Source organism: Cygnus atratus, chromosome 4 (genome assembly GCF_013377495.2).
Source record: "Cygnus atratus isolate AKBS03 ecotype Queensland, Australia chromosome 4, CAtr_DNAZoo_HiC_assembly, whole genome shotgun sequence".
NCBI classification, from domain to species: Eukaryota; Metazoa; Chordata; class Aves; order Anseriformes; family Anatidae; genus Cygnus; species Cygnus atratus.
This window is the reverse complement of record NC_066365.1, coordinates 43,753,625-43,767,817: the sequence shown is the minus strand read 5'-3', so window position 1 is coordinate 43,767,817 and position 14,193 is coordinate 43,753,625. Positions and strand designations below refer to the sequence as shown.

At 37.1% G+C, this 14,193-nt stretch overlaps 1 protein-coding gene across 1 annotated transcript in view; it reads left to right on the top strand.

Moving 5' to 3' along the window:
* Positions 1 to 14,193, top strand: part of BLTP1 (bridge-like lipid transfer protein family member 1) — a 115,903-nt gene that overhangs the window by 99,375 nt on the left and 2,335 nt on the right. Inside the window, exons 73-85 of the mRNA XM_050710664.1 lie at positions 992 to 1,193; positions 1,616 to 1,819; positions 1,933 to 2,112; positions 4,643 to 4,780; positions 5,125 to 5,382; positions 6,042 to 6,192; positions 6,466 to 6,623; positions 7,148 to 7,340; positions 7,523 to 7,740; positions 8,334 to 8,585; positions 9,156 to 9,359; positions 10,824 to 11,018; positions 13,048 to 13,182. Coding sequence (XP_050566621.1) covers positions 992 to 1,193; positions 1,616 to 1,819; positions 1,933 to 2,112; positions 4,643 to 4,780; positions 5,125 to 5,382; positions 6,042 to 6,192; positions 6,466 to 6,623; positions 7,148 to 7,340; positions 7,523 to 7,740; positions 8,334 to 8,585; positions 9,156 to 9,359; positions 10,824 to 11,018; positions 13,048 to 13,182 — 2,488 coding nt within the window. The remainder of the gene's footprint in view (positions 1 to 991; positions 1,194 to 1,615; positions 1,820 to 1,932; positions 2,113 to 4,642; positions 4,781 to 5,124; positions 5,383 to 6,041; positions 6,193 to 6,465; positions 6,624 to 7,147; positions 7,341 to 7,522; positions 7,741 to 8,333; positions 8,586 to 9,155; positions 9,360 to 10,823; positions 11,019 to 13,047; positions 13,183 to 14,193) is intronic.

Below are 14,193 nucleotides of genomic sequence, written 5' to 3'. Positions count from 1 at the left end.
TATAGTAAGTAACTTCAGTCACAGTCTTTGAGACAGTCTTTGCTTCTGTTCGTTTTTTAAAAGTTAAAAAAATATTTTCAAGCGCCTGTTTTGAGATACTGATGTCTAGTGTGATAATAGGTAAGACTTATTTCAGTAGAAGTTCTGACATCTTTCAGTCCCATGGAGACCAACAGAAATGACTTATTCTGAGAAATCACAAGAGTTCCAAGCATTTTTAACCTTTACATCTTCCTTGTCTCTTTTGGACTTCTTTTTGGAAAATATCTTTCATAACTAGTATTTACATCCATTATTTGTAGGTACCATTACAAACCAACAGATTTTCTGTTTACATGGTAAATGTGAAAATACAGGAATGTACAGTGCTCATCTACATACATGTTCATACTGCTTCATATTTGATGAGTCTAGACTTTTTTGTTTCAGAGGGAATAATGCTACTCCAGACTGAGTCAGAGCACTTGAGCTTGATCTGCATGTTGCTGTTTTTTCTGCTTTGCTAAAACATTTTTTCATGGTACAAATTTGATTACATTCCCAAATTGAACATCTTCTAAAAAAGCTTGTTTTATGCTTAGGAAAATTAACCACAACAATCTATAGCTCCCCTCAACTTTTTCTGTAATCTCATCTAGCCAAGCTAATGAGTCAATTATAGTTCTTCCATAAGGTGAAACTATGAATTGACCTGGGGAGGAGGAAGAGAGGGGTATGTACGTGTCATATGCTGCATGCAGGATTCCTGTGTTTGTTTTCTAAAAACTGTTTCCAAATAATACTCCTGTTGTTGGAGGGATTCCCTGTATCTATACAGACTTGTATAGAGTTATTTTACTAATTCTAAAACCAGCCTGGGAAGGTTGTAATTAGCTTATATTTTTAGATATAAATTTATATATATAAATTTACAAGCCAAATTTGGGGTGGTCTTAGTATTTTATATGCTTTATAAAGAAGTTGAATGTGCTTTATTTCCTCTGTGTTTTAGCCCTCTCAAATCAAGTTCAGTTGCTTGCCGGTATCAAGAGTTGAATGTATGCTCAAGTTGCCATCCCTGGATCTTGTTTTCTCTTCAAACCGAGGAGAACTGGAAACATTAGGTACAATGTACCCCTCAGAAAATGTGTCAGTTGGTGGCAGTACTTCACAGAGTGGCTCAAAGAATTCAGTTAGTAAATCTGGAACACCAGGTAAAATATATATGAATGGCTATACTATATGCAGCTTGTAGCAAAAATAAAATGTTCTTTTGTCTAAAATTGGAACAAAAATAAGCTTTTACAGACCATATGGCTATTTTTCTGTGTTACATTTATCTTTATGTTCTACCACTTCAGTAGGGTTGCTTCACGCTGTATCAGTTCTTTACCTTTTGGTAAAAGCTTGCACAGATACAGTATACTGGAATTTTTCTTTCCTTGGTTAAACAAGTTTAGTTACCTGTTATAAAAGGTTACCTCCAATACACAGAATATTTAAGCTACAGTGCTACTACAAGGGCGTAATTTGGTGTGCATTTGGTTTGTTTAATATTCCTGTTATCAGTATTATTTCCTGTTTGAAAATGTTTTTGTATTAAAACTAACTTTCAGAAAAAAAATATTGACTTTAGGTTCATCACCTGGACTAGGCAGTCCTCTTGGCAGAACACGCCACAGCAGCAGTCAGTCAGACTTGACTACTTCTAGCAGCAGCTCTTCAGGCCTGAGCTTTACTGCCTGCATGTCTGACTTTTCCCTTTACGTGTTCCATCCATATGGAGCTGGAAAACAGAAGTCTGCCGTTACTGTTCTAACTCCTGGATCGGGAGCCCTAGGTACAGTACAAGTTTTCATTTGCTTTGGTGAACATAGTGAGTTTGGCATGGCTTTCTGAACTGAAGGGTTGAAAAGGCTGTGGAAGATTAAACTTTCTCCTTTCTATTTCTAGGTAATGTGGATGAGGAATCAACTTCGGTCACTGGTCGGAAGGATTCTTTGAGCATTAACCTAGAGTTTGTGAAAGTCAGCTTGTCACGAATAAGACGCTCAGGAGGTTCTTCCTTTTTTGAGAGTCAGTCTGCAAGTAAAGCTACAAGCAAGATAGATACTACCTTGATAAACATATCTGGTAAGTGCTTTTTTCATTTTAATCTCATCTATTTAGCTAATTAGGGAAATGCTGTTCTAATAACATACTTTATGCTCAGCAGCTTTTGTAGATGTTATATAAGAACCATATACCTGTAAGTGTGCAGTAATTTTTTGTTCATTTTGAACGAAGTAGGGCTTGATACATTATTTAAATAGCGTACTTGGAGTACCTATTTGCAGATCCACGTTGTTGTTCTCCTGATTCATTTAATGTAAACAAATGGGCTTACTCAAACACATCTCTGATATCAGTCTAAGTGGCTATACGTACCCTTGAATATTTTGATATTGTACTGGCTCTGGCTAGGATGTAATTAGTGTTCTTCACAGTAGCCCATGTAGTGGACTTTGGATTAGTGGCTGAAACTGTGTTGTTAACACTTTAATGTTTTGACTATCACTAAACAGTGCTTGCGCAGCTTCAATGCCTATTCTCTTTCCCACTTTGTTTCCTGCACAACCCAGTGCGTAGGCTAGCGGAGGGTAAGAAGTTGAGAGGGAATGCAGCCAGGACAGCTGACCCAAATTTGCCAAAGGGGTATCTCTGTACCATGGGATGTTGTGCTCAGCAATAAAAGCTAAGAGGAAGGGAGAATGTAGGTGGCTATGGCATTTGTCTTCCAAAGCAACTGTTAGTTGTCCTGAGTCACCATTTTCCAAAAAATAGCTAAACATCTGCCTGCCAGTGGGAAGTATATGTATTTTTTTCTTTGCTTGCACACACCTTTTGCTTTCACCTTCAAACTCTTGCTACTTTGACCACAAGTCTCCTTGCTTTCCTTCTGTTTTTTCCCTTTACAACAGAAGAGGGAAATGAGCGAGCAGCTGGATGGGCATTTGGTTGTTAGCGAGGGTCATCCCATAACAGAGATGGAGCCTAAATTGTTTCTGGTTAGTCAGATTTAAGTTACCTGTCATTCTGGTTGTATTGCAAGTATTTCTGTTGGATAGTATCAGGAGAAAGTGATTTTAAATCTCTATTTAGTAATAATCGTAGTATTTCAACTTTTCTACTTTCAGTATTTCAACACCCCATAGTTAGTATACATTACCCTTCTGCCTGAGAGGCTAGAGTCTTTGAATAGTGTTGGCCATCTACACATGCATCTCCTGAGCACCCCAAAAGTCTTTATGACTGCAGTGTCGTAACATACAACTACGTAAAAGGCAAATTCTCATTTATGAGATTTTTTTTCCATGGCAAACTCAGTAGCTTGCTTAGCTTTTAAATATTTTTGTATTAACTACACCTGTAGTTCTTGTTGTGCCTGCCCTCCAATTCCTTCTTCTCTGTCATGCATCATTTAAAATAGTGGTTTTGAAATCCTCAAACACTCAATGTGCCATTTCACTTCCACATGCCCATTGCTCATCTGTGAACATTTCTGGTGATCAAAAAGAGCATTAGTAATCCAAAAGAGTACGTTTATTAGAACAATCAGTTGAAGTGACTACAAATCACAAAAAAGGGATATGATGAGCCTTTCGTACAGGGTTCCTGAGCTTTTCAGATTGAGAAAACACAGTGGAATTCTACCTAACAATGTGTTACAGAAACACTCTCCATTGACTTGCTTAAGTCAAAAGCAATCACAGTATGCCCATGATGCCTATACAGTGTAGCTTCAATAAGTTTATGCATGCAGGAGTCAGAAACAAGTGAAAGAAATTCTGTAGGCCGCCCAGTGCCCAGCTAGGAATGCTCTTTTATGTCGCTGTTCCTTAGGACAGAACAGTGGGCAAACTCAGATTGTTATTGCTGATTGATCTCTTTATACATTTTATAACAGAAGTAAAACAATGTTATTTAACTTTATGCTAAATTTATTTCCAAAGTTGGTTTTCAGATGGATTTAGTCTGTTAATCACTAACAGTTTTCATAGTCCTCTCTTCAGAAACAGGTATTTCAAAGCTCTTTTTTGTTACCTGAATAAGACAGTCTTTTACAGATGTTCACTTTTTTTTTTTTTTTTAACATTATAAGAATTAGAAATATTCAAGCCATCTCCCCATGGAGAAAAACTGAAGTGGACTGTGTAGTGCAATTACTATGTAGTGCAATTCCCTATGAAGCTGCAGTGAGAGCTGGACTCCTGAACATTCAAAGAACCTTGAAGTAACAGTGGGTTTTTATGATATTTTTTTCCCAGTGCACATGGGATCCTGAGTTAATGGGCAAATAGCAGAATGGTTGTGATTAATCTGCTATTAAAACCCTCAGAGTCTAAGATGCAGATACTACAGAAGTAGAATCCAACATAATTTATATTCTTAGATTACATCTTTTCTCCAATAAATGTGTTTGTATCATATTCTGTATTTGGAGAAGTTGCAACACCTCAGTAAAACTGCAGGTTTTAGCAACTGCTTTTCATTACAGCAGAGTCTGTACTGCTGGGGTAGAGAAGTATTTGACTCAACTGAAGGCCTGCTAATTACATTTGGTTACCAAAACCTGTTACCAATGAGAGTTTACAGTTGCGTATATGTCTATTTTCTTTTTCAGCTGTCTGTGATATAGGATCTGCTTCTTTTAAATATGATATGCGGCGACTCAGTGAGATTCTAGCCTTCCCAAGGGCATGGTACAGGAGAAGCATTGCTAGACGGCTTTTCCTAGGTGATCAAACAATAAATCTGCCAGGTAAGATACAGCTTCTTATCAGGGAAAACCTTCTTGTGCAACGGATTATAGTAGGAACTGCATAAACATATATTATTTTTGTATTATTACATATGTGACTAGATACAAATGTAGAAATAGAAATGTATTATAATTCCATATGCAGTCATTCTAATGAATTTAATAAAAACAAATCTAGAAGTAAGAAATGGAGCAAATAATAATACATACATTAAATAAACTGTATTTATGACAAATGACGCTTATTTTGAAACTCTCCAAACACTGTTTAGTATGTGGGAGGGTATTATTAAACAAAAAAAAATAATTTTGCTGCCTTTCATGTCCATCTTTTTTTCCAGTAGCATCTGGTCCTGGAACACCAGATTCAATCGAAGGGGTAAGCCAACATCTTTCTCCTGAATCATCACGGAAAGCATATTGTAGGACGTGGGAGCAACCCTGTCAATCTGCTTCATTTACACACATGGCACAATCACCTAATGTTTTTACTGAACATAGTGCAAGTAGTAGTATGTCACCTGGGACAGCATCTCATAACTTAAAGTCTCCAGCTGTTACAAGATCCAGGAGTGTGTCTGATTCTTCAGTGCCTCAGAGAGGTTAGTAGACAACTGTTTTTTATTTTTCTAAATATTTTCATCAGGTGGATGAAAAAAATTGTTACTACTTTATGTTTTACTATAGGAAAAATATCTTTAGAAAAGAAAGAACAGTTATTTTTTTTCTATTTAGAAAGCAAGATATTAGTATGTGAACAGTTTTTAAGACAAGACAGATGGAGAAGGATACACACTGGTACAGTGGCTTGTTCATATGAAATTTTGCACAATCTTATAAGAGTATCTCTAGGGTTTTTGTGAGGAAAGAGTGAGGAAAACCCTAATTCCTGAACTCCTGACTTAGCACTTGTGCAAATAACCACTACCTGAATATTCTAATACTATTAATTTGTTTTCTGTGTATACTTTTAATCAGTTAAAGAACATAAAACATACTCCTGCATGCTGAACTGCAAATTTAAAATCTTTTCTCTAAAAGATCTTAGTAAAACTAAACATGTAAAATACATCAATTTCTATTACAGCTAAAACAACATGTACCACAGATTGTCTAGTTCTCTTATACTTACTTGTGGCTTTGTAGTGCTCATTAAATAGGGTGTTAATCTGTCCTTTTTTAATGTCTTTCAATGTATATATTCTGCCAGTTTTTCCTAGTATGTGGAGTCATTTAAATTTTTGCCTACTTATTTGTTTAGATGCGCTCTCAAAAACGTCAACTCCATTTAATAAGTCAAATAAAGCTGGAAGCCCACAAGGAACACCATGGGAAACACTAGTTGTATTTGCTATGAACCTGAAACAATTAAATGTCCAAATGAATATGAGCAATGTAATGGGCAATACGACGTAAGTATAAAACAAGTTCAAGCATACTGTAGCAGACACTGTTATTGTGGGGGCAAAAAAATAAAAAAATAAAAAATCACCACTGACCATTAACAGCCTGTTGTTTTCTAACTTTAAATTCCTAACTTTTCCAGTTTTGAACTGTGAAGCCCCTTGCGAATACTGGCAGATGCTTTATCATAAAGCTCCATATTTACTGCAAAGTAGTAAATAATTTTCTGTTTTTCTTTTGAAAGCCTGGAAAATTTTTGTTTATTTTCATCTCTGTTCTAGGTGGACCACCAGTGGTTTGAAAAGTCAGGGTCGCCTATCTGTGGGCAGTAGCAGAGATCGGGAAATTAGCATGTCTGTTGGTTTGGGAAGATCCCAGTTGGACTCCAGAGGGGGGGTTGTTGGAGGTACCATAGATGTTAACACCCTGGAGATGGTGGGTAAGTTGGAAAACTGCTTGGTATTAGTATATGCTCTGGACAATAGCTTTGGAAAGCTAAAGCATGGACACAGTTCTCCTGTTTTGTGAACCTGGTAGTAGGCAGCATAAAGACTTTGCATTCTTATTTGTGCTTTCTGACTATGAAACACATTTTGAATTGAAGGAATAGCATCCTGATCAGGGGTGCATTCAGTGTCAGGGCTGCCCTAAAATTGCACCAGCTAGCTGTGCGACCCTCCAGCCCCTTTCAGCTGTTTGGACAGATATCAACTGAAAAGATTGAGAGCATTTCAGCTCCTCCTAGAGTTTCCCAAATGCTTAAGGTGTAGGAAAAGTGGTTTTGGAAAGAGACTGGGTGTTCTTGCTGTAAATCAGTGTTAGGATCTTCCCATGCATCTGGAAGAAACCAGTGCTTCCTCAGTCTCTCTGTATCATGAGGATGGCATAAGGGTGATGTTTCTGGTAAAACCGGTCTTCTTACCTTTAATGCTATATTTCTGTGTTGCTTTTGTTCTATTTCAGCTCATATTTCTGAGCACCCAAACCAACAGCCCAGTCATAAAATTCAGATTACCATGGGTTCTACTGAAGCACGTGTTGACTACATGGGATCCAGTATCCTAATGGGGATCTTCAGTAATGCAGATCTTAAACTACAGGATGAATGGAAAATTAATCTGTATAATGCTTTGGACTCGAGCATCTCTGATAAAAGGTAATACTGTTTGCTGTGTTTCAAGTTTATCGTGTTTGGTAATGCCGAATTTTGTGTGTATGTAATGTGTCCAATGTTGGTAACTGAAATTGTAAGTCTGCCAGAAATTAAAGGGTCTATTTTTTTTAGTGTCAGTAGGAAATAGTTTAACAGCAAATGTTCTCCTGGTTTTTAATATCTAGTGAGATATTTGTCCATGGGGACTTGAAATGGGATATCTTCCAAGTGATGATTTCAAGATCGACCACACCAGACCTAATAAAAATAGGAATGAAACTCCAGGAGTTCTTTACTCAGCAGTTTGACACAAGCAAGCGAGCTTTGTCTACCTGGGGACCAGTTCCTTATCTCCCACCAAAGACAATGGCCAACAACTTAGAGAGAAGCTCACATGAACAACGTAAGTGGTACAAAAAACAGTATAGTTTCCAGCTTGTATGTTTCAATTGTGCAAAATAATCTGAGCAACTTCATGTATGTAAGCACATCTATTTGACTTAAAATAATTTCTTCAATATGTTTATGCCCTTTAAATTGAGGCTTTTCAATGAAGAGGACACACATCTCAGGTATCCTGCTATACCTGTGGTAGAAGAAGGAACTAACTTTTAACATTTTTCAGGTTTTAATTAAAATGTGTATTTTTGTTAAAATATTCTTGCAGTTTGAAAACTGCAAATTTATGAAGTCTATTTCATAAAAATTATTTCTGCTTTGAGTAGCTGTGTGGTGCTATGCTTACTTTATATTAATTGTGAGCTGAAGACATCATTTATCTGAACGCAACAAGTCAGATTTCCAAGTACGCTTGTTCAGGTTTTCATAAACTACAATGACCCTAGACGGCAAAGATGAAACAATGTCAGTGAAATCCCATTCATTATTTCTAATCATACTTCTATTTTTAATAAAATATGGAGTTACGGCAGCAAACTTTTCTGTATCTTTCTCTTTCCTAAAGTTTGTTCATGCCATTGTGTGTTTCCTTTCTAGTGTTGGATGCAGCCCATCACCGTCATTGGCCAGGAGTTTTGAAGGTGTTGTCTGGGTGCCATATATCCTTATTTCAGATGCCGTTGCCAGAAGATGGAATGCAATTTGGAGGATCCATGAGTTTGCATGGAAACCATATGACGCTGGCTTGTTTTCATGGACCTAATTTCCGTTCAAAATCTTGGGCCTTGTTTCACCTTGAAGAACCCAATATTGCATTTTGGACAGAAGCACAGAAAGTTTGGGAAGATGGTAATTTAAACCATTTCCTTATCTCTAAAAATCCTTTAAATGAACTTTAAGAATATATTGGTATATCAGAATAAATCCAAGGAAAACTTATTTTCTTTGAATTCTGAATTGAGATTATTTCCCTAAAATATACTGTTTACCTAAAATAATAATCTCTTCCCTCTCCATCTTTATAACCATTTCATTATCTGTGGTAAAATGCAAAGTATATCATTGTATAATTATAGTATATTAAATATGTCCCTGATAATATATCTAGAAAGGGAATTGTTTGCTTGCTTAATCGCATGTCTGTGTTCATAGAATCCTTCATTTCTACGTAATGAATATTGGAGGTCTTATTGCTTATTTTTGTCTTTATATTGAAGTTTTTACTGTCTGTAGCTACTTAGAAATTATTTTTTTTCGGTTGTTTGCAACCATTACATGAGGTTTTTCATGCTACTGGCTTAGTAATTATTCATGGTAGATACCTGTGCAAGTGATATGAAAAACCCTATGACCCTTACCAAGTTTTTTTTTCCATTTTTCTTCTCTCCCAACCCAATATCCCTCACATCTTCAATACAGGTACTAGTGAACATTCTACGTACATTGTACAAACACTGGACTTTCATTTGGGCCATAACACCATGGTCACCAAACCATGCGGAGCACTCGAAAGCCCCATGGCAACAATCACAAAGATAACAAGGCGCCGCCATGAAAATCCCCCACATGGAGTTGCTAGTGTGAAGGAGTGGTTCAATTACGTTACAGCCACGAGGAATGAAGGTGAGGTTCACGTCCATTAAGTTTTGGGATTTTGCTTGTCAGTCAGTACACATTGTGCTGTTAAAAGCTGCTATATTTCAAGTGGGCTATGAAGAAGGGAACTAGAAATAACAGTTTTCTTCTTAAGAACTGTACAGTAAACTATGGAATAAAACATGACAATATGCTGAACAGCTGGAAGTGTTACTGAGTGAAGACCTTTTTCAAATTGTGCAGTAAAGCCAAAGTGGTCTGTTAGTGAATGGGATGGTTATGTATGGTATTGCAGTAGTTCCACTTTTAATCCTTTGCTTTTTCCTCTTTCACCCCATGCAGGGATATTTCTTGTTGCATGTAGTTGTCCAGTTCTGATTTTCTAACATGAGGATGTATTTAGTAATTTCACTGTACATGAAGAACTAACAGATGAAGTTAAAGTGGGAATATATTTTAATCTTCTGTGACCACTGCTTCTAGGAATCAAAACATTTTGAATCATATACTTAAATCACTTGGTTGGAAAATAAAACTTTCAAAACCAAATCCTAAAATACAGCTGTTGCTATTGTGTTCACAAAAAAATATAGAATCAGTAGAAGAAATCAGTTGAATTTCTGTGAAAGGTGAATGGCAGAATATGGTATGTAGTCAGAAATGAGCAGTTTACATTGTCTTGAAAAAATATTTTCAAGTTATCAATATACTGTACTAATACTTATACCTTTTGAAAGACACAACAGGATGTAATGGTTGAAGTTAACAAGCAGAGGCACATTCTGTTAAATGCTTTTACATAGCTCTGTTTTGCTACATGCAGAGTGTTTGTGTACATCAACAAGAACAACATCTGATTATTTGACCTTTTGGAGCCATGCTGTTGAGAGCTGGTTAAAGGACATAATGAACGGTTTTACAATCTAGTAACTTTCTTAAATTTTTGTCTTGTCACAAGTTTAACAACTGAAAACTAATTAAGTAATTCAGATGATATTGCATGTGTGCTATGCTATAAGTATCGTGACAAAGTCAGATTCCTGGTCAATAGTAATTTACATCAATGCTGCCTCTGTGAATTTAGGTCTTAGTTGTATCCATTGGAAACATTTATTTTCATTTTAAGTCCTATCATATTTCCTAATACAGAGGGCATGCTTTTGAACGTGGTCTGTATTTTACTTAACTGAAAGTTCGTTATTAGAACAAACTTGTGATAGGGTGGTCAGATGAATAAAATCTGGACTGTAAGCTTGAAAAAACAAAACGAAAAACACCACAAAACAAACAAACAAAAATGATTCTTAGAAGTACTTGTATGTTTTAATACCAAAACCTATTTACCTATTTCTTCCCCGCTTCTTTATTATGAGATGTATTTCAGTGTGTGAAAGTGCCACTATTAATATGAAAATTTGTCACTCTCTGTGCTGACAGAATTTATTTTTAACAAGTATTAGTGAATTAAGGTATTTCCCATTATTCCTGTAGAGTTAAACCTGCTTCGAAATGTTGATGCTAATAACCCAGAGAGCAGCACAACTGTGAAAAGCTCAAGCTTGCTAAGTGGCTTTAGAGGCGGTTCCAGTTACAATCATGAAACGGAAACCATCTTTGCATTGCCAAGAATGCAGCTGGATTTTAAATCTATTCATGTTCAAGAGCCCCAAGAGCCATCATTACAAGGTACAGTAAAAATCATTTGCATTTCTTGACCCAAAGCTGTTTCTCGTGAACAAGGGTTTAAATATAAAGATACTGTGCCAATAAGAAAAGAGGTTTTAATCTGAAAATTATTGCAGATGTGCAAGAAAGTACACAGTTTAAAATGCAGAGGGAATTCTGATGAGAAAGTGAAGATCTAGTCTAGAGACCAATCACTGTGAAAATTAAAAAAAAAAAAATGCTAAGAAAAATGAATAGAAACATTGCAGCTAGTCTGGCTGTTTTATTTTTTTTTTGGGGGGGTGGTGGAGGGCATTTCACAAAATCACAGGAGGCTCTTTATGTACAGGATTAATTTTTTTTAACCTGCCAACTACTTCTAAGCTTCCATAAATGGCAAATGCACGCAAGATTCTTCCATCCTATTATGTTCTCTACGGAGAAATCTGTCCTTGAGCTGAAAGAGAGTTTTTGGGGTAGAGGAATTAATAATGGTCTAACAAGCACAGGTTAGTAAGATGATACTGGCTGAAAACAATTTGCCATATTCCTGGACCATGAACACCATGAATAAAGGCAACTTCCCTTCAAATTAAAACCCAGAATGTTGCAACAGCTGCTGCTCCTGATTAGTGTTACAGAGGTAAGCTAAGAAAATTAAAGACGGGCTACATTTGAAAGAAAACGGTTTTCTATTCCTGTGATGCAAGAAAAGTGCTTGCAGTATGCCAGTAATTCTCAGTCTTTCTCTGCAGGCTCCTAAAACTGTTCCAATGGAGATGAAGACTCTTGTACAGTTAATTCAAACTTGCTGCCAGTTGCCTTGCTTTTTTCTCTTAGATCAATTCTGTGAAGCCCTTAGAAACAGTCCATGTTACCTTGTGTGTCTGCAGTTCCAGGCTGAAAAAGTACTCCACCACACCATTGTCAGAAAGGAGCTCAGAGGTCTAACAATTACATTTATTTCAAAGGCAATACAGATATCTTGTCAGTTCATTAGCTTACCAAACCGGGTGGGAGGAGGTATAAATAGGGACCACTTCAGTAACTCACTAAACAACAGCCTACAAAAATCTTAAACAAGTAAGCTGTTATGTGCTACCCAGTAGAAGATCTGGGTACTGCAGTTTTCATGCTTCAGCTGTATTCAGTGAAACGGGAAATTGTAATACAGTGTAATACAAACAACTCTCCTTCCACTCTCAGATTTTTTTGGTTAGTAGGATAAAAGACCATACTAGTACTGAAATAGCACCACACCAGGGATCAAAGGTCACCAGGAGGAAGAAATCAGACCCCTTCCCTGCAGAGCTGTTTTCCAGCAGGTCAGCCCCCAGCCTGTACTGGTGCAGGGGCTGATTCCTCCCTAGGTGCAGGACCCCACACGTGCCCTTGTTGAAGTTCATCAGGAGTTTCTGCCCAACTCTTCAGCCTGTCCATGTCCCTCTGAATGGCAGCACAGCCTTCCGGTGGATCAGCCACTTCTCCCAGTTTGGTGTCATCAGTAAACTTGTTGTGGGTGCGCTCTGTCCTTCAGCCAGGTCACTGATGAGTAAGTTGAACAGGACTGGACCCAGTAGTGAGCCCTGGGGAACACTGTTAGCTACTGGCTTCCAGCTAGACTGCACCAGTGATCACAGCACCCTGAGCTCTGCCCTCCAGCCAGGTCTCAACACATGGCATTGTCCACTCATCCATCCCACACTTCCTGAGCTTCCCTATGAGGATGTTATGGGAGACGGTGTCAAAAGCCTTGCTGAAGTCAAGGTAGACAGCATCTACTGGTTTCCCATCATCAATCCAGCTGGTATTTACTTTCAAGAAAATGTTAGAGAAGGGTCATTCTGAAAGAAGGGAATATGAGATAGGAACCTAAATTTTATGCTCTTCTTTTCAAAATGTTATCTTCAGACTGCAGTCAGAACTGTTGGGAAAAGCCTACTCGGTACCAGCAGTTATATTTGCAAGTAATCTGTATTGAAATTCTGTGTACTGTTCTGTATATGGCATGTGCTTAAAATGCATTAATACTATTTTTATCTGACTGTAGATACAAGTGTTAAACCAAAGGTGGAATGCAGTGTAGTAACTGAATTTACAGACCACATTTGCGTAACTATGGATGCTGAATTGATTATGTTTCTACATGACTTGGTGTCTGCTTATCTAAAAGAAAAAGAAAAAGGTAAGCTGTTATTTGTGGTAAGACTGGCCTGACAGTCTGTAATTGTCAGACTACTTGATAGTAAATATTTGCATACTTTCTAAATACAGTTGACTTGTTTAAAAATTTATTTAATTAAAAATAATAATAATAAAGTGCCTAAATTGCTTCTATTGAAACCAACAGAAGTAGTATTAAATGTTTGTGAAATTGTTAGTGCTGTGAAAAGGTAGCTACCTCTTTTGATCACTGGTAAGCGAAGTTTAACTACACAAAAAGCGCAGAGTTGTCCATGAATATTTGAGCTGAGTTTAAGTCAGGCCCCGTAAGACTGGAAGCAGGGTAGCTGCATACAGAGTTAAGAACCCAGTAGTGCCAGCATGCTGCTATGCCACCATTGTTCAGGGCGCTCCGTTGGTATCTCTGGCACGTGGCTCTGTTGTGTACACACAACTGGTTGTTCAGAAACAGCACAGCACCTCCAACACTGTACCTATGTGCAGCATGCTGCTGAGAACAAACATGATCCTGGATTTTTGTTCCTCACCCACTCCTGATGATCTTGTGCTAGTTGAAGTTGTAATCTTGCTCCAATTTGGCCACCTGGTGTTTAATTTATTTTTGTAAGATGGCACATGCAGATGAAAACAGTTTCAGGAGGCTACCTTACTTTCATGGCAGTCCTTTCATCAGTGGAGTTTCTTTTCAAGACATATTTTTTCTGACTTGAGAGTGCTTTACTTTAACACATGAACACGTTTAGTTACAGCATTCAGATTTGTCACATGCATTCTTAAAGAATATGTGGTCTTTGCTAAGAAGAGTGAATTGAAGACAACAGAATTTGATGTATACGTGAAGTGTGACAAACAGTGACTTTGGTTGTTGTAAATTTAATGTGAATAAACAATAACAATACAGTTTTTTTTCATATATTTTATTAGCATTTTGCTTAAACCAAAATTGTTGGCCAGAAATTCCGTAAAAGTGTTACAGTAACAAGCTGAAACATAAGGTGTTTTTCTCTTGTTT